Here is a 21205-nt window from a genome sequence, read left to right on the forward strand (position 1 = left end):
GCCAAGTTCTTAGGGGGGGGGGGACGCATTCAGCAAAATTTTATGGTTGTCAAAAGAGCGTGGCCAACACACGATGGGGTGATTCTGGTGCAAAATTTGAGTTGTGATCTTATTACCATGGTAACCAATGGCTGCTAGTTGCTGTGTTCAGTCCATGTTTTTAAACTTTTTTTTTTTTACCAGAATTCCATTTTTTTTTTTTTGCATGGCCACTGGTTTCCCACGGATTAACTCTCAGAACCGCTATGCTAATGTTTTAACCCCTTATTGAATGCACTGAGAATATTGTGGTTTTGGGATAAATCAAAGCCTTGTGTGCGATTTTTTTTTTTTTTTTTTTTTTTTATTTTTTTTTTTTTTTTTTTTTTTTTTTTACATTTTTGTCAGTCGGAGAATATTCAGACGAGCGGCGAGGAAGGTGGCGCCGGACGCATATCGGATTTCTTTCAGGATACCTTCCCATTTCTTCTCTTCTTCGTCGTATCTGAAACAAAGTAAAAAAAAATTCTCATAGAAACTTCAATACCAAACATCAAAAAACACATTTATCCTCTAGATTTAGCAAAACATGTTTTTTTCCCATTTAAGGTATTTTTAATGAGGGTTAAATTCTCTGATTCTAAGATTTGAAGTATTAACCTATTAATAGCCCATGTCAAATATTCTATTGTGGTGATGGTGGCAACCAAATGGTTCTAATAACAGTCCTTCTGGAAACCATGACTTGTCAAGCAGTAAAGATAATTCTGAATTAAGTCCACCTGTATTCAAGCAGGGATTTCAGCCATGATACAGCAGTGAGAAAAGCACCAATTGTTAAATCAGTGTAAAATAGGATGGGGGTTGGCTCCAGAGTGTGTGACCCCGAGAATCTGCCCCTTCACCCTGCAGTTGAGGTAAAAACCCAACGGATTTGCTCACTTAATCTATAACTCATCCCTTTTCATTGTCACCAATAACTAGTGACAGGATCCAACCCCTAGCTCACGAGCAAAGCCAGCAGCGTGTCTCCCGGAGGTTTCTTGGTGGAAAAAATTGGTTCACTTCCTATAAATCCGGATCGGCCAAAAAGGTTATCTTTTACTCTATTTCTTACGTCCAGATATCATTGAGCTCTGTTGGCACGAGCTCCTCCGTCTCGCTCTCCATCGTGGCGAAACCTCCAATGGCAAAAAGTGTCCCGGCCATACTGACGAGGCTGAGCGAGCTCCGTTCCTGCGGAAACTCCGTAAACTCTTCCCACCTGGAATACGGAAAATTACGCGCTGTTAGCCATTTGTTGTCATTTTCACTATTGAGTCCCTGTCTGCCTCCCAATCGGAGGCAGACTCCGTATTCGAAAAGGCTTACGCTCTTTGGCTGGGACAAGGCTGAGGTGCAGCTACTTACTTGTTGGTCTTTATGTCGTAGGCTTCGACGGTGTTGGTCAGGCCGGTGTCGGTAACTCCAGCAGCTACAATGATTTTCCCGTTGTGATAAGTGGCTCCAAACAGCGACCGAGCCGTTTTCATTGGGGCCACGTCCTTCCACTCAAACTTCTTGGGGTTGTAGACGCATAACCTGTTCAGGCACTTCCTACAAAAGAGTGAGCGGAATGAGGTCACCTCCATGTTATTGAATAACGACGGATTGTCCAGCACTTTATCCCTCCCATCTATTTTTAACGGCCCTACATGAAGTGTATTTATATTGAAAACCCCAGATACATGATAACAACGGGGAACTTTAATCATTTCCAGTTTGTTAAGGAATTAAACGGGTTCCATCAGAAGGAGAAGATCTCATAATAAGTTTGTTCCATCAGAAGAAGACGACCTCATAATAAGTTGGTTCCATCAGAAGGAGAAGACCTCATGATAAGTTGGTTCCATCAGAAGGAGAAGACCTCATAATAAGTTGGCTCCATCAGAAGAAGAAGACCTCATGATAAGTTGGTTCCATCAGAAGGAGAAAACCTCATAAGCCCAATAACTTCAACTAGGTCTCAATGACCTATTGGGCTATATTGTTCTTTTTAGTGAAAGAAGAATTTGCCTTCGACAGTAGTGTAAGGTTGTATTGGCAGACCCGGCGAGTGTGTTTCGTAGAGTGCCGTCTAAGCTACACGTCTTATATGCGGTCAAAGGAATACCAATGGTTATGATTGGCCCATTCTGTTGGTTGCTATAGCGATAACAACTTTTCAAACTCGGCATGGTCAGATTGATACATAGAATGCCGGCCCGACGTTATCGCTCGTAGAGTCTTGGCTTGGACTCCCCTATTTTCCATTCATTTAAACCGATCAGAATGGAGAATTTGTCATCGATTTTGATAACGGATCCTGTTTTACTTACTTGTTGTTTCCTTTCCCACCGATGACATAAACCAGGTTGTCATGTGACACCACGGAGTGTCCGTACACTTGGTAGGGCAGAGGGTCCGATTCCCCCCATTTAAATGATCTGAATATAAAAAAAGAAATTTAACCAAAGTAAGTAAGATAGGAAATTTTTATTATTTATGGTTTTATATAGAGCCGTCATATTCCACAGAGCTGTACATTGTAAAGCCTTTTCTGGAGACAATGTTTTTTTTTTTGTTTTTTTTTATTACAATTCCCTAAATAAATATAAAAAAAAGATGACCGTCTCTCGTTACAGCCAAAGATATGAAAAATGCTCCGGAAAAAAGCAAAAGGGTTACTGTGTTTTTTTAGAGTTCAGCGATTTAATTTTTTTTTTTGCGGGGAGGTTTCTGCTGATGCCAAATGGGTCGCCCCTTCATGTAATCATTTGTGCATACGAAGCGTTAACTGAAAAATTGAGATTGGGGAACCACATGACTTCTCATTCCTATTGACTCTGGCAGTTAAGCCCGTGACGTAAACTTTAATTTTCTGCAAAAGCTTAAAATAAAAAAAATTAAAAATTCTTGTTTCTTCCTCTACTTACGGTCGGTCGTAACATAAAACAGAGTCCAATGTCTGCTCTCCTTCCTTCAGCTCCTTCCCACCAATCAGGTAGATGGAGTTTTCGGATTCTCCAAGACCAAAGAGACATCTTGCGGATGGCACGGGCGGCATCCCCAACCAGTCCGAGTCCAGGTGGTCAAACTGTAAGGATGAGAGTGAAAGAATGGAGATTGGGAAATAAAGACATTTAATGAAATACTTTTTTTTAATTAAATTACATTAATGTCAGGGACATTAAACCATCACTTAAATACCACATAAAGCTGATGAAATATGCACAATGAATGGGTTACGGTTTAAAAAATATTTTGTGCGTGTGTGTGTGAATCATTTCCCCTTCATGTGGATAAAAATATATTTCTTCTGAGAATTATTTGGATAACGTATCATTGCTCAATTAAACTTACCACATCAGTCATTCAATTGAACTGCATGTGACAAATGTAACAATTTTAATTTTCTTGGCCGCATACATTCGCTTTTAAAAAGGCAATTGTTTTTCAGAAAACAAATAAAACTTTTTGTTTATCATATAAAAGGAAAATATATATATATACATCCGGCAAAATGTTAAACAATTTAACCCTTTCAGTGCTGGTACATGTTTATATATTTATTAACATAAATTAAATCCAGCCTACCCAGGCACTAAATAAACTACAGACCCCAACTCCAGAAGGATGTTGATATTCTGAAGAGAGGAGGGGGACTGAAATAGTGAATGGTTTACAGGATAAAAATGATCTGGAAAGACTAAGAGATCTCAATATGTCCGGCTTGGGGAGAGAAGGTGGGGGGGGACTTTTAATGCATAAAAGGATTTAACAAAGTACAGTATATTATTTCAAAGAAGGAGAAAAGTTACAACAGGAGACCAGAATCTAACACTAGAGAGTCAGAGGCTTGGATGGGATGTAAGGAAGTAATATTTTACTGAGAGGGTGGTAGATAAATGGAACAGCCTCCCAGCAGAGGTGGTAGATACTAAACAGTGAGGAAATATAAGCATGCATGGGATAGGCATACGACTTCTGCATCTGAGACCAGACAGAGGACCGAGTTGGGTTGCGTGACCCTATTCAGCCCTGGGCTAAATGTCGGACTTGCCCTGCACAAAATATTCAGATTGACCCAGTAGTGTAATTGCCCCCCCGCAGCCCAGCAGGGCCATTACCAGTATGTTAAGCAACAGGGCTGCATTAAAATGTATATTAACGCAACTTTATAGGCAGTTTTTTTTATTTTTCTGCCAACTAATTAATACCCAATTATGTTTTATTATACATACTATATATCATAGATATATTTATACTATTGTTTGTTTGTTTTTTTGGGTGGGGGGGATACATTAACCCCTTAAGGACCAGGCTGTGTTTTACCTTTTGTACCATTGGGACCGAGGCTGTTTTAACACTTTTGCGGTGTTCGTGTTTAGATGTAATTTTCTCTTCACTCATTTAGTGAACCCACACAAATTATATGTTGTTTTTTTCAGGACAAGAAGGGCTTTCTTCAGATACCATTGTTTTAATCATATTATCTAATTTCCCATAAAAAAAATAATAAAATATGATGAAAAATGTAAAAAAAAACCCACATTTTCTGACTTTTACCCCAAAAATCTTTTACTCATCCAAAAAAGCTAATGAAAAACCCTACTAAATATATTCTAATATTTGTCCTGAGTTTAGAAATACCCAATGTTTTTATGTTTTTTTGCTTTTTTCTGCACGTTAAGTACAGGTAGCGTTTTGCTATTTCAAAACCATTTTTTCCAAATCTGGTAATTCTTCCCCCCATGTGCCATTTCGGGTATCTTTGAAGCCGGCCAATGCAATTTACCCCATCAAATCATATATTTTTGAAAACTAGACACCCCAAGGTATTTCAAATGCTAGTATTTTAACCCTTTCCATGCATGAGATTCTACCACCAGCCTTTGCCACACTTTGTGTTAGTATTTTTTTGGTATTTTTTTTTACACAAATTGTACTTTGGGTATACATTTATAGCTCCAGGTATACGTCACTATCAAACAACACCCTAATATGTGTTCAACAACATCTCTCGAGTACAGTGATACCACCCATGCATGGGTTTGACTGTTGTTTGGGGTTAAAAGGCCACATTTGGGAAGTGCGCTTTTTTCCCCTATTTTGGTCAGTCTGTGCCTATGCCCTATCTTTGAGCCTGGCCACTACAATTTACCCCATAAAACCATATATTTTTGAAAACTAGACACCCCAAGGTACTTAAAATGGTAGTATTTAACCCTTTCCATGCATCAGATTCTACCACCAGCCTTTGCCACACTTTGTGGTAGTATTTTTTTTTGTATTTTTTTCACACAAATTGTACTTTGGGTATAAATTTATAGCTCCAGGTATACGTCACTATCAAACAACACCCTAATATGTGTTCAGGAACATCTCCCGAGTTCAGTCATACCCCACATGTATGGGTTTGTCTGGTGTTTGAGGTTAAAATGCCACATTTTGGAAGTGCGCTTTTTTTTCCCCCATTTCAGTCAGTCTGTGCCTATGCCCTATCTTTGAGCCCGGCCACTCCAATTTACCCCATCAAACCATTCATTTTTTTAAATTAGACACCCCTTGGGTATTTGAAATGCTTTTATTTAAATTTTTCCACGTCAGGATTTTTGGGAAGATACAGCGTTAATTTTAGCACTTGCTCATAATAATAAACTTTATTTTTTTATTTTATTTATTTTACTCTTTTTGGACTTTTTTTTTTTACATTTTGCTGGAACTGGATAGTTCCTCTAAAGCATAATAATTTTTAAATGTTACCATGTTTTTTTAAAGCTTTTTCTTTTTTTCCTTTTTTTTTAAAATTTTTTTTATTTTATTTTACTAATCACATAGTGATTAGAAAGCTGGGCTCCATTGACTTGTATGGTTGAATGCAGTACCTGTATTCAACCTGCAAGTGGAGTGGAGCCAGAGTTCTCTAGAGGGTCTGGAGACTGTCTAGCGAACTTTTTCAACTTTATTTTTTTTTTTTCCTGGGCTGCCGCCATCTTGCGGATGGTGAAGACTGCGTGCAGCTGCGGCTGTGACCGCTCTCCGGAGCGGTCACAGTCCATCAAGAGGTAAGTGTTTGGTGTCGCTGGATGCGTCCTGATCGAGGCATTCCAGCGACACCATTGAAGTTTAGGAGGTGATCGGTGATCGCCTCCTAAACGCTTTTAAAACGTGCGTCCGCCGCCATTCAATGTATGGTGGCTGTTGACGCCCCGGGGAGGGGCCAGACATGGCCCATCATGCCGATCTCGGTGTTGCTGAATGCCTCAACATCGAGGCATTACAGCAACACCGTTTAAGCTTATAAAGTGATCGTTGATCACTTTCTAAGCTTGTTTAAGTCTGATGACGTGTCAGGCACGTCATAGGTCGTTAAGTGACCGTTTTGCATGACGTGCCTGACCCGGCAATGGACGTTAAGGGGTTAACAATATAGTGATATTCAACAGCGACCCCTACTGGTAGCTTTCAATAAGGGCCATATGTAAGCACACGTGAACCATCTCTAACACGATTAATGGTCGCACTTCTATAACACTATGGAAAACAAACACCTTATTACATCTGTTTAACCCCTTAAGGACAATGGGCCGTCCCTAAACCCATTGAAAACAATGCATTTTGAGCCCGTACATGTACAGGCTTTGTCATTAAGGGGTTAAAAAAAATATACTGGAGTGATGAAACATTCTATCCATATATCTCTTTCCTCCACAGTCTTATGCTGGCCCTCGAGATGGTTTGGAGCTCCTAAGCTTCACTTGGGGGGGGGGGAGTTATTTTCGGTGTTTTATGGCGTTCTAATACCAGCACTATTACATCCTGATTGTCAGAGGGCTCTACACATAGTCCTACGTACCTGTAGGAAGTAGGAACTCAATGGCTCGTCCTTATTATCCTCGTTGTAGTAAAGTCCACCAGCCACGAAGACCTGGTTTTCTTTAGTTATCAGACTGACGTGATTTTTGGGGATCTGGGCTGAGAGTGAGGCAAAAAAGCACTCATTGCCGCTGGGATCGTAGGCCACGGCCCCCGTGTCGCTTATCATAAATATTAGATCCTTTAAGAACATTCCGAATCTTAGAGTGTCGTTCAAAATTCCGGGTAGAACATCTTCGTCTTCCTCCACGTCCCCGTTCACCACCGGCTCCCCGTCTTTTCCCTCTTTGGCAGGGGATTTCTTTTTTAAGACGGGAAGTTTTCCTTCCCCAGCCTCTTTGACCATTTGAAGTTTTTTCAAAAGTTCTTTATTGGACTTGACCAAGTCATTCTTCTCAACCTTGCTCTTGATATAGTCTGGGGATATTAGGCGGAAACGTATGCTTTCAAAGACGACCGGCAAGGCCTTAACGCGGTTCTCCTGGTCTTTGGAAGCCCATTTCATAACCACCTCGAACACTTCTTCTTCCTTCTCCACGTTGAGAGTGTCGCTGGAAATAATTGCTATCAGCTCATCGGGGGACAGTTGGCCAAACTCTTCGTCCCTTGAGATGAGACTGAAGCGGTCGCACAAGAAATCCCGGGCCGACACAGCCAATCGAGGGCAATCCAACATGAGACCCAATCGAAATATGGCCAGGCAGTTGCTAAGACATAACTTCTTCTGGAGGAACGAGACGCATACCGTGAATATCGAAGGGATCTGGAACATGTTGGCTACAGAAAATATATCCTGTACGTTGGCCTCTGTGATTTCAATTTCAGAAGTGTAGATATAGTGAAGGATCTTCTCCATCACATCTGGGTCCACATCTTCGAGGTCGATTTCCTTTTTCTTGCTCTCGTCCAAATCGGAAAGGAACATCGCTCGGAAGTAGGGACTGCAGGCTGCCAGCACGAGCCGGTGGCAGGGGAATTCCTTCTCCTTGATCTTCAGGACACAGTCTATGAATTTGTTATGGTCCAGCATGTCCTTCAGCCCATCTTGTAGCAATGTTTGCTGATAGAGACGTAACTCTTCAGCCTGTTGGACGGGCAGCGCCATTTTTGATATCTTCCTACCCTTCGATCTCTTTCTTCCCCGCAGACCCTGGGCCTCGGTGACCTGCCGCAAACAAAAAAAGGGAACGAGCTTTGGAGAATGAAGGAGGATTCCCAACGTTCAACCTGATATCCTACCCAGCATTGGAATATTTTGCTTGTACAGCTGACGAGGCTCCTCAGCTGTGGCCATTTATATATATAGCTTCAGCATTACAAAGCAGGGGGCTCTTTACTGGAAGACGATCTCTCTTGGACGTGACACGTCGAAGGGGACAGCTGTCCGGGCCGGGGGCACCAGACATGCACCGTCCATACGTGACTCATCACTCGCTATTTCTTTTTGACGTTTCCATGGAAGGTTTTGTGACCACTTGGTAGAACGATTCTCTGGGTTCCGTCCAAACTGATGATTCAAAGACCTGAATGGATCCTGCACTCACCACAATGGATCAATCAGTACTGCCTAGAATATGCTGGATGATAAAGGAACAGTAAGGGGCCACCGAAAAACCAGACCCCCTCAATTAAAGGTGCTGTCCCACTTAGACGAAACATTCATTTTTCGCTTTCCAGCATGTTAATAAAGTTAACCGTTTAACTTTAATTCGATTATTAATGCACCCATGACTGGAGTAAGGGTTAATCTCAAATTACACCCTCCCCCACCTTTGTTTCTATCACAACCCAAAACCTGACCTAATGAACCCTTTCCCTGCTGGAGACTGCAGGGTATGCCAGGGAACTAATTGAGGTTATGTTTTAAACTTTAGATGCGTTAACAGCGCTTAATAGGTTAACTACACACATATATGAAAGCTCCACATCACCATTGAAGAGGTTAACTGCAAAAATTGGACCCCCCCCCAACCGCTCGGAAATCCTAGAGTTGTGCTTCATTCGTTATTTTTGCCGGGAATGCTTTGTCGTGTGACTCAAAGGTTGGTGCTGATTTGTTGTTACCATAGATACGGGAAAAACCTTCTTAAAAGTCTCTGCATTGGTTCTTTGTGATTAAACCATTAGATGGAAGACCTGCTGAGGTTGATTGGTTTAACTTATAGAGGGCAACGTTATTTTTCCCCTAAGTGGAACAGCACCTTTAATGGGAAACTGTAGGGTTTGGCTCAAAATGCTGGGGCCGGGCGCAGACCGGGTATTTACCCTCTTTATCTCATGTCACTAACGTTCTGATTGGAGGATTGTGGGGAGGACGTCGCTGGAAGCACCGCCATTTTGGTTCCCGCCGGGTTATGTTCGCGGAGATGCAGATGAAGGTAGAAAATAATAGAATAAAGGAGAGTGAGTGTGAGTGAAAATGGGCCCACATACTTCGGGTGAAAATTCTGAGCTTTTTGCTTCATTTTAGTCCAATTAGTGGGGGGTCGTGGCTTCGTACGAATTGCTGAATTTGCCTAAATTTGCAGTTCATACGAATTTAAATGCACAAGTCTAATAATAATAACATATAATAAATATTATATAATAAAACAATATTAAAAAATAATATAATTAAATAAAAATAATGAAAATATAATAATAATATAATACAAATAATAAAAAATAATATAACTAATAAATAAAAATAATGGAAAAATATTATAATAATAAATAAAAATATTATAATAAAAAATATAATAATAAATAATAGATACATAAAGCTCTAACAGCCCCGGTAGTTCCTATTTCTTTGTTTATGACTAATACCCCTGAGGTTAGGTGAGACATCACTCTTATTTAATGCTCTTTCCAGAGCGCTCATTGTGTGCCCCCCTAATCTCCCCGGACTTTACTGTCCCGGTGAACAGGCGCGTGTGAGTGAGATGATATATTTAGCGGGCGCTCAGGTCGCTGGCATTGACAGCTGCTTCTATATATAAATGCTTTAGTCAGTTCCCCGCTATGGCCTGGGGCAGATTGGCAGCGCGGGGGTTCCACTCCCTGCCTCTGTCCATCTGAATGAAACCTCTTTGGGCCACCGAGACGTCGACGCTGAGAGATCTAGGAATAGTGCAACGCACACTCACTATCACCAAGATATCACCAATACTCGGGCCGGGGGAGCCGTGATTTCCTGAACTGACATCCGAGCTGCATGAATATTTGAGGACAGGACTCAAAATCTCATCACGTCCGTCTTGTGTAGGTTTACGGAAGCTTCCAGCAATCTGGAAGGTCTCGTTTTAGATTCAGGAGCCATGTGCCTATCCCATGCATGTTTAAATCCCCTCATTGTATTACCCTCTACCACTTCTGCTGGGAGGCCATTCCATTTATCTACCTTCAATGGTATTTGCTAATAAAGGTAATTTAATTCTTCCCGGGGGTGTCGTGGCTCACGCACAGGAACGTCACGGCCGGTAATTGCTCGTCTGGGACCCCTATTCCCAGAGAGGCAGCTGCAGGGTATATTTAGCGGCTCCCAGCTGCCCCTGGCCGGAGGCGGACGCTGTAACGGGATATGTCTGATTATGGACTAAAACGTGGAAACAGGGATCAGTAGCTCCTGTACCTCATACCATCATATCGCCGCGCCCGGGTCACTGTATATAATATACAGCAGAGGGGACAGCAGCTGCCGTCTGGTCACAGCCTGGCTGAGGATTATGGGAGTTCCTGGTGATCAGCCTGCTGAATAGCCGTGATATTGCACGAGGCACATAAATAGTTAAAGCATTATTAGCGTGTAAGCGTGTGTCTGTGTGCTGATGCGTCGCATGAGAAGTGCTGCCCTCTGCAGTTTGTTGGAGGTATAACTGAGTAACTGGTTCCCTAGCATGACTATACATCATACATACTGCAGGGGGCAGCACTTTACATATGACGTAGAAACATAGAACCTGCTGGCAGATCGGCCCCATCTGGCCCCCGTCTAGTCGCCCGTTTCTCCTTTTGTAAAGACTCAGTCTTTGGTCTTGTCTTAGATTGTACAGCGCTACAGAATTTGATGGTGCTATACAAAACAATAAATAATAATAATAATTCAGGAGCCGGATGTCTATCCCTTGCATGTTTACATTCCCTCTAACGCTTCTGCTGGGACTCTGTTCCACTTAGCCACCACCCTCACAGCAAAGTAAAAAAAGTACTGGCCGGGTGCTTCGGACGAAGTAAACGATGACAGACGTTGGGGGCCGCCCTTTGATATTGCCGCAGACCGCCATTTTTTTAAATCATGTGGAACTAATCATGTCTCTACTCTTACCTATTGTTCGCATCATCTCTGCCGTGAGAAAGCCAAGAGGCAGCCAAACCATAAAAAGATCAAGACGCCACTAAAGGGACGGAGGCAGAATTCCCCGGGTCCTCCACCCTCCGCTCTCCCTCCATGACTCTCCTCGCTCCCCATCTCTCACACATGAAATACCCCATAAATAGAAAGGGATTTATCGCCCCGTAATGTTTACAGTCAGCAGCGCTTCTGGTTCCTAGTCGGGCCCCACGTTAGCCAGGGGCCCCAAGCAGTGGCCCAGATTGGCTTGTGGATTACTGCCTTGGAATTTATAATTATAAATTATAACGATTTTATAAAGTAACATTTATAACAAGAATCGGCCATTTGTTGTACTTCCAGAAAATATTTATTAAAGCTTTACTCCCGAGCCCATTATTCATCCATTGGTTTGGTTCAGCGATGCTCTATGTTTCTCGTGGTCAGCGTCAGACCGTTAAGGGTGCGATTCAGTGCTTTTTGGTTCTTGTAGTCCTTCTCGATTAGGAGGTCTTCTGTTTCTCGCTCCTCTCCTTCTCGATGGCCAGCGTTCTCTCCCTCTCTTTTATCAGCTGCACTCCACAGTAAGTGACAAACCAGATGGAGAGAGTGTTATACGGGAAGCCTAGAAGCAGCAAACAAAGAGTTAATAATCTCACTCAACTAAAAATGGCATTTAGTCAGCGGAGATCAATAATAATATAAATAATCATCATACTACTACTAAAATAATAATAATATAAATAATCATCATCATACTACTACTAATATAATAATAATATAAATAATCATCATCATACTACTACTAATATAATAATAGTATAATAATCATCATACTATTACTAATATAATAATAATTAATAATAATAATAGTAATAATAATCATCACACTACTACTAACATAATCATCATCATCCTCATACAACTACTATAATAAGTATAAATAATAAGTAATAAGAATTATCATCATATTACTACTATTAATAAAAATATAACCATCATCATCATACTACTACTAATATAATAATTCATAATAGTATAAATAATAATCATCACACTACTACTAAGATCATCATACTACTAATATAATAATAAGTATAAATAATAAGTAATAATACTAATCATAATAAATATAAATAATAATCATCATAATAATAAGTAACAATAATATAAATAATATAAATTATAATAATGATAATAGCCATCATTCTTGCTTTTATTTAAGGCTATAAGTAGGGATGACAGAGAGAATGCAGAGACATAAAAGAGACGATGCGCCCCCTACAGGCAGATTAAGACTGTGGACCTTGAGGGTGTTTCATCAGCCAACGTGGCAATTATAACACAGAGAAACCTAGAACCTGTTGGCAGATCGGTCTCATCATCCAGTCTGCCCATTTAAGAATGTATGACAGAGTAGGTGAGAGTGTGAGTGAGGGACGAGTGTGAGTAGAACTCGACCTAAATTATAAGACAAGGCAGTGTTTTTAGGTGATTTTTTCTGACAAGCAAAATAGGGTAAGTGGAACAGCCTCCCAGCAGAAGTGGTAGAGGGTAATACAGTGAGGGTATTAAACATGCATGGGATAGACATACGGCTCCTGAATCTAAGACGAGATCAACGACTGATTAAGGTTTGAGTCTTTACAGCAGGAGAAACGGGCAGACTAGACGGGGGCCGAATGGGGCCGATCTGCCGGCAGGTTCTATGTTTCCGTCTTAGACAAGTTTAAAGAAAAAAATAAGATGAATTCCATGTCACCTGTGATCAGAAGCCTCTTGGTGACTATTACTGCAAACTCCAGGCTGTTGAGGGATAACACGTTGTACAAAATGATTGCCCAAAAGTTAGCTGCACCAAAAACACCCCTGATTCTTCTGGACAGAGACTCTGGCATCTTCGCCTAAACAAAAACAGTGTATTAAAAAAAAAGGTCATCCAAATTATAGAATTATAAGATACACTACGGTTCAAAAGTTTGGGGTCACTTGGAAATGTCCTTGCTTGTGAAAGAAAATCACATTTTAACCATTAAAATAAAATGGAATGGATCAGAAATCCAGTGCAGACGGGGTTAATGTTGTAAATGACTATTGTAGCTGGAAAAGGCTGATTTTTAATGGAATCTCTTCATAGGCGTACAGAGGCCCTTTATCACTCCCATCACTCCTGGGTTCCAATGGCCCTTTATCACTCCCATCACTCCTGTGTTCCAATGGCCCTTTATCACTCCCATCACTCCTGTGTTCCAATGGCCCTTCATCACTCCCATCACTCCTGTGTTCCAATGGCCCTTTATCACTCCCATCACTCCTGTGTTCCAATGGCCCTCTATCACTCCCATCACTCCTGTGTCCCAATGGCCCTTTATCACTCCCATCACTCCTGTGTTCCAATGGCCCTTTATCACTCCCATCACTCCTGTGTTCCAATGGCCCTTTATCACTCCCATCACTCCTGTGTTCCCAGGGCATGTTGCTGTCATAGAGACCCTGTTGGGCGTTCACCTATATAATCAGGGCTGTCTCGGTATCCCCAGTCAAACGATCAAAACTAAAGATTATTGGATCAAATTCTTAAAGCTACAAACCTCTATTTTAGCAAACGGCTCCATCTGGAAGAATTTCTGAACCCAAAGTTCAAAGTTCAGGCCGAAGCAGTTGAAGACGGACCAGATGTAAACTATGTTACACGGACCGAGCCACAGGGTGGTCACGGCAAACGTGGACACGGTGGCCAGGAGCTCCTTCTTGATATTATCGTGGTTCTGGCCAAGATAGTCATAGACATACCTAAAAAAAAATAAATAAATAATAATAAAATATTTTTAAATAAAATAAATATTATTTATTATTTTTTATAGCGCCGTCATATTCTGCAGCGATGTACAATGAGGCAAACAGGACGTACCAAGTAGACATGAATGGGTCTAATCCCACAATATGCTAATGAAGTGATGATTGTTGGATGAAAAAAGTTCTATAATCATGAAATAAATTATGTATTTCTTTAAATTATGTATGTATTTTATTTTTTTATTTTTTTACAGAATTTTTTTTTTTTTACAATTTTTTTTTTTTTTTTACAGAAATCTTTTTACAGGTGTGTGGGATGGGCGTGAGACTGAATTATGAAAGACATTGCTATTTTATTGTTTTGGTTTTTTTTGTAAATTTTTGATGAATATGTTCCTGTAAAAGTTGCTGTTGCCTTAAAATCATGGAATGTATAGGAAATTCCTAATGGACGGTCATCAAGAGAGAATAAACCACTCAAAATATTCGGTTATCGGGAAGTTTTCATTCCTTCCGTTTCCAGCGCTTCTGCCTCCACTTACTTGCACAGCCAGTCATTGATGCCGCGATCGAAGTGCCTGGAGAAGGAGAACGTCGAGAATGATGTCATATAATAATATTCAGCGGTAGAGGAAGAGCTAGTGGGGAGCACCCAGGGCCCGGGACATAGCTTTAGAATAACGAGTGGCATATGCCTGGTTGTTGTGTTTTTTTTTATAGCCAGTTGGAGGTCCAGGGGAGGAATTGGGGGAGTTAAGACTTACGTTTCGGCAAAGACGTAAAGCATGGTGATACACTTGGGTGGGTGTGGAGGGTCCAGGTGATCCAGCCTAGAGATGGTGTTTATAACGCCGAACATCACCGCGGCCTTCACCCAGTCATACACCAGGTTGGAGTACGCCAAGCCCGCTGGTGGAAGAGAGAAGGGATACAGTTTATTGAGCGATGAGCTTCATCATACGTTGAGTATTCCTTTTTAATGCTCTTAAAGGGGCAGTAACTCTCAGAATTGTTTTCCAGGCATCGGTGAAGCATTGTGTGTTTGCCTAAGCTTGTGGTGCTTTAACCCATATGGAAACAACCTATAGATTCAGGAATATTTGGAATATCAGCACCTAAGGGTGGTTTTGTAGGACGTGGTTGAAGCAGTAAGTGGCTTTTGAAGATGGTAGATACATTGGAGAATATCTCGTAAACAGTGTTTAAAATAAGGTGACCAGGTGCTCTTCTGGGAGAACATTTCTGGACTTGAGGTTTCCCACCACGCACTTGGCATCTTCCGCGCAAACTATGGATTTTTGTAATCTTTGTTTTCTTAAACAAATTTAGCCGTGAGAGAGAGATTTTAGATGCTGTTGACTAACGCAGGGTGTTTGTAGGGGGTGATGTTCCAAGATGTACTGGAAGTCAGGTCCTACACCTCGTAGAACAATAAATGCATTGGCATGAATGGTCCACGTCGCCTTTGGGTTTCACAGGACCCAAAGTTCCTCAACTTCCTGGCCAAATGGCCTGTCTAGAGGGTCAGATCCGCAGGTGTACGAAGCCTCAATAGCTTTTGAGTTAGTGGTCAAATGGCCATTGACCATACCATTCATGAGAATAGTATCTATTCTTCTCATTACGCACCTAATGACCAGTCTGAAAGGCGGCACACGACCTTGAGGTCTGACGGGAGAGTCAAGATGTAGAGGAAGTGGAAGAGCACGTCCACCATGATTATAACGCAGACGTGACCCAACGCTTGGAGGCGAATGTTCCACATCTCGTTCTCTTTCCGCGTGACGACTCGCGTGTTCACCTGTAACACAATATTAATCGGGGATTAATCGGGAGGTAACAGGGTCACTATCACGGGCGTCTGCTGGGAGAGAAACAAACGCCCCTAAAACCCTACTTTCTCTCCTCAAAATGCTAGTAAGAAAAAAATCTCCCCTATATTATTTTATCGCTAAGTATTTGGCTGCCATTGCGTAGCACGCACCCTGCAGAAGGGGTTAATGGAATCTTGCTGTCAGTATTGGGTCCTGCAGATCATCACCGCTGTCTTCGGAGTCCTATCTGTAGATGCAGCCGGATGGGGCTTTTGGCTGCAGGATATAAAATCTTTGTCCGTTTACAGATCTGACATACGTCAAACCGTGAGGCTGTCTCATAGTTTTTCTTTTTTTTTCTTTTTTTAAATATTTTTTTTTTTACTGAAAAAACTGTTTTTCTTCCAGCGACGGACAAAATATTGTAAAAAATAAAAAGCGTTCGTATCATCGCAGGTTTTTCTGTTTCTTTACGCTTCCCGAACTCACCTGTTCATAGAACCGGTCGAAAGTCATAATGGGGCCAAAGAAGAAGAACGGGAGATAAAAGTTGTATTTGAGAAGCTCCACGGGCGAGTAAAAGCCTTCCTTCCGATCGCAGGTCTCCAAGGCGAAACTCATGCAGCGGAGGACGGTCAGTCCGCTCCCTCCGTAGAACAGGATCTCTTGTAGAGTGAACGTTCCGGTGACAAATCCGTTCTGGAATCCAGCGGAAAAAACATAATAAACATAATAAACAAAATAAACATTATAAACAAAATAAACCTAATAAACATAATAAACAAAATAAACCTAATACAAGAAACCCCACGGATGCCGATTTGAATTGAAATGATTAGTGACGCTCCTTACGTGGTTCCAGGGGGGTCCATGAGACCCAGGTGGCGCATTAAAAGGGGGAGCAATCAGGGGTCAGCGAGGCATTAGTACAAGGACCCCGGTGTCCGCTACCACAATTTGTGGGGTCCGCCTCCCCACCAGCTCTCTCCAGCAGGGCCGGTTTGGGAGATCACAGATCTAGCGGTAACTGGCCCAAAATAAAGGGTCTATTCATACAGACCTCTGTTTCGCTGCTCCATCATGAAGTATTGGATTCTTGATGCTGAGCGCTGGGATATGATGTCATACGCTATATCACTGAAACAGAGGTCTGTAGAAACAAACCTTGCACCCCCACCACAGGACTTAAGAAAGGTAAGTGATGGGGAGAAAGGGGAGAGATAGACAGTGAGAAAGAGGAGAGAAAATGAAGAGATAAAGGGAAAGATATAGAGGAGAGATAATGAGGAGGAGTGAAAGGGAGGAGAGATAGAGAAAAGGCGGATAATGAGAAAGAAGAGAGATAGGAAGAAAAAGGGAGATATAATGAGAAAGGTAAGCGGTGGGGAAAAGAGGAAAAAATAACAGTAAATGGGAGAGATAATGAATAAGGGGAGAGATAGGGAGAAAGGGGAAACGTAATGAGAAGGAAGATAGATGAGGACCATTGGATAAGAAGAGAGAAGAGAGAAGAGAAAGAAGAGAAATGAGGGAGATAATGAGAGGTGGGAGAGATAATGAGAAAAAGGGAGAGATAATGAGAAGAGAGAGAAAGGGAGAAAAAGGAGACATAAAGAGAGAGAGGAGGAGAGATAGTAAATACTGTTTGGTTTACTTCGAGGCTGAGATATTATATTTAAACAGCTTCCTGGATCAGCTACCTTCATTGTTTTAGCAGACGGCGCATGGGCTCCATAAACGAAGCGCATTAGGGAAGGAAAAGAGGGGGACATGGACTTAGGCGGCAATGAGGGACTGGACAACTTAAACTGGGGCACACGGGAGGTATGGATTTATATTTTCCAAGTATTCTCCTACACGTGGACATGAAACCACATTATATTGGTCAGCGAAGCCCAGAAGACATACTTGCCAGGTGCTGAATGGCTCCAGCCTGAAGGTTGCCAGACTGCAGAGCCCGGCAGCGAAGCACAACCACCTCGTCTTGGCCAGGGAGATGGTGTAGAGGACGACGCAGTGCGAGAGCATGAGCGTTAGGTAGTTACTGCCCATAATGGCCCACACGGTCAGCATCCCATACAGCATGTAAACCAGTGACCTGTACTGTGAGGAAACACGCGTTCAGTAAGCGGTACAGCGCCCGTGTAAATGCCACTAAATAATACCGCGGCCCGCAATATTTAAATAATAAAAAACCTGTTTTTTCCTTATATAAATTGCGTTTATCCATACAGCATAAGTGATGATTATTTACATTTATATTAAAATGCGGCTGCTTTCTACAAATTTATGATTGCTTGTGGTATAATATAAATAAATTCATAATTATAATTGAATGAACTACATGACATTTCACATATTTCTTATTATATTTATTATAAATGTATCATTTTTTTTATAAAACATATATTTTTTCTACCAAAATACATAGTAGCGGTGAGTAAAATTATCACTGTTTTTTAACGCTGTCCATTTTCATGTATTTAGCATATGTCGTCGATGTACCTGCTTATGATCTAAAATAGTGATGGCAGAGAGGTGTGATGGTAGAGGGACGTTTAAATCCATAAAGGACCAAGGACAGGAGGGAAGATAATTTCAAAGGAGGAGAAATGTTACAACAAGAGACCAGAATCTAACTCTAGAGAGCCAGAGAGAGGCTTAGATATAATGCTAGGAAGTTCTACTTCACTGAGAAGGTGGTAGATAAGTGGAACAGTCTCCCAGCAGAAGTGGTAGAGGCTGATACAGTGAAGGATGCTCTCCTTTTATGCACACAATGCGAGAAAAGTTGGTGTGGAACAAGGTTTCTGACACCCACCTGAGGCACCAACATGGAGAATATTTTGGCGAAGATCACATGTCCCGTGAGAGCAAATACGATATAATTCCGGAACGTGGTAAACCACATCACCCACTCGAAGTCTGCGGAGTCCTGTGGGGACCAAATCCAATCAGTTTCCTTGTCGAGACAACTATGGCTGTGAAATAAGTGTATTTTTTAAGGCAAAAGAACGGGATGATGAGCTTTTACGGAGAACTCTTATCACCCTCAGCCAGAGTGGTGATGAAAATGATAGGAGTTGTCAAAAGTTGGTGAATCAGGGGTGCAAAAAAGTATCATTTATATATCAGGAAATGAGTATATTTTTGTTCTTATATTCTGCTTTTTTTTTTTTTAACCCCTTCATTTATATAAACTGCTTTTGTGCTGCAACGTCTATTGGATGTATTTACTAAGAGGGGGGGGTAGAGGAAATTGTTTAGTTTTTATTATTTTCACAGTTTTGTTTGGCATATGTGTGTATACATACACATACTAAAACACCCACGAATTAACATACTTACACAGTATTATTATTAGAATTATTATTACTATTATTTTGTTATCATTATCACTATTATAATTATTATTATAATTATTACTACTATTATTAGCATTATTACTGTTATAATAATTATTATTACTATTATTATCATTATTATTACTATTATTATTACTATTATTAGCATTATTACTGTTATAATTATTATTATTACTATTATTATCATTATTATTATTACTATTATTATCATTATTATCACTATTATTATTACTATTATTATTAGCATTATGACTGTTATAATTATTATTGTTTTTATTACTACTAATATTATAAGCATTATTATAAATATTATTAGCATTATTATTACTATTATTATTAGCATTTTTATTATTATTACTATTATTATTATTTAAGTACCCAAGGTCAGGGTAATTTTTTTTCACTCACCATTTTCCTGCCGATGTAATGCCAGCCGGACTTCACGCCTTCCCGGAACGTCTTTCGATTCATATTATCTGCGGGATGGGATTAAAGTTAACGCAAGAGCCTGCGCGGTGCGATGTCTTTTATCATTAATACATTTTATATGCGGAAGGGAGACATCACTTACCTCGAGACATCTCAAATACTCCATTCAAGGAGTAAACCAGAGCACAGGTCAGCACGAGAGCGTAGAATCCCAACTCGTAGTGCGGTAGGGTGGCTTTAACCCCCATGGTGCCAGGTTAGATCAGCAGCAGGGCCTGCAGAGAGAAGGAAAAAAGTAGAGATTGAAAAATAGAAGCTGCTCATTTTTGGAAGTGGGCGTGGTGTGGGCGTGGAGTGGGCGTGTCATAACACTGCTCCCGCGACTCAGAGTTTCTCCTTCGTTACCTGGAGACTCGGAGAAGCAGCGCTTCAACTGGAGCCTCTGGGGAAAACCAGGAGAGTTCCGGGGTATGACGACTAGGCCGAGGGCAGCAGGTCCAGAGGGGCCGCAGCCTATTGGGAAATGAGGCTCCCTGCGGCTCCGTTACTCAATGACGAGGTAAAAAGGGAGGTCATGGATCGCCCCCAACCAGCCCATTACTGTTATAACCCCGACGGCGGTACAGGGGGCGGCTGGTGGCGCTGTCCTGGGGTAAATGCCCCGCTAGGAGAGAGTCTCAGCAAGAATTATAGAGCCGGCCTTGTGTTCTCCTTTGTACTGGAATTGTTAGGGTGGAGGGGGTAAGAATCCGGCTCAAACTCAATAGATGCCCCGTGACATGAGCCCAGCACCGAGTCACTCCCCAGCCTGCCCCAACTCAATATCAAGCAACAAAAAAATAGTTGGGGTTTTATACAGAAAAAAGTGATTTTGAGAAAAAGTGTGAAAAAGGTTATTACCCCAACATCCTACAGAATGTTCCTGCTAATCGTTTCTCTGGTTGCTATGGTGATAAGAGCACTTTTAACATTGTGCACGATAATTGCTTAGCCCAGGTATTTCCTCCCCGCTTCCATACGCGTATCCATTCTATACATTCTATACTTCGCTGACACAACTTCAAGTATGAAAATGCCTCGTCGATCCTGCACGGTGTTAAAATATTAACTATACATTACCCAGGGCCATCTCACTGATTTAACTATACATTATACAGGGGGCCGGCTGACTGATTTAACTATACATTATACAGGGGTCATCTCACTGATTTATCTATACATTATACAGGGGCCAGTCACTGATTTATCTATACATTATACAGGGGGCCGGCTCGCTGATTTGTCTATACATTATACAGGGGCCGGTCACTGATTTAACTATACATTATACAGGGGCCGGTCACTGATTTATCTATACATTATACAGGGGGCTGGTCACTGATTTATCTATACATTATACAGGGGGCTGGTCACTGATTTATCTATACATTATACAGGGGCCGGTCACTGATTTATCTATACATTATACAGGGGCCGGTCACTGATTTATCTATACATTACACAGGGCCGCTTTATTAAATAAAGTTGAATAATTCCTGCATGCCCGGCGACAGGCTTTTATTATTATTCTGATATGGTCAGGGCCCCTGTATCAGCGCCTGCCTGTGACATGC

At 41.3% G+C, this 21205-nt stretch overlaps 2 protein-coding genes across 2 annotated transcripts; both read right to left on the reverse strand.

Moving 5' to 3' along the window:
- Positions 1-372: 372 nt before the first annotated feature.
- On the reverse strand, positions 373-7981 carry LOC149278863 (kelch-like protein 40). Its single transcript, XM_089501662.1, has 6 exons — positions 6857-7981; positions 2934-3094; positions 2337-2444; positions 1390-1575; positions 1097-1243; positions 373-484 (listed from the first exon to the last, which is right to left on the reverse strand). Exons 1-6 carry the CDS (start codon positions 7979-7981, stop codon positions 373-375), a joined length of 1839 nt encoding a protein of 612 aa, XP_089357788.1.
- A 3710-nt stretch (positions 7982-11691) lies between these two features.
- LOC149278864 (protein-cysteine N-palmitoyltransferase HHAT-like protein) lies at positions 11692-19840 on the reverse strand. The gene is made up of 11 exons (XM_089501671.1): positions 19735-19840; positions 19572-19639; positions 18620-18733; positions 17707-17901; positions 16288-16497; positions 15614-15785; positions 14749-14893; positions 14527-14562; positions 13780-13981; positions 12951-13092; positions 11692-11813 (listed from the first exon to the last, which is right to left on the reverse strand). Exons 1-11 carry the CDS (start codon positions 19838-19840, stop codon positions 11692-11694), a joined length of 1512 nt encoding a protein of 503 aa, XP_089357797.1.
- Positions 19841-21205: the final 1365 nt, after the last annotated feature.

The sequence above is a fragment of the Sceloporus occidentalis genome, unplaced genomic scaffold, assembly GCF_023333645.1.
Source record: "Sceloporus occidentalis isolate IW3139 unplaced genomic scaffold, rSceOcc1.0.p SCAF_178, whole genome shotgun sequence".
In the NCBI taxonomy this organism is placed as follows: Eukaryota; Metazoa; Chordata; class Lepidosauria; order Squamata; family Phrynosomatidae; genus Sceloporus; species Sceloporus occidentalis.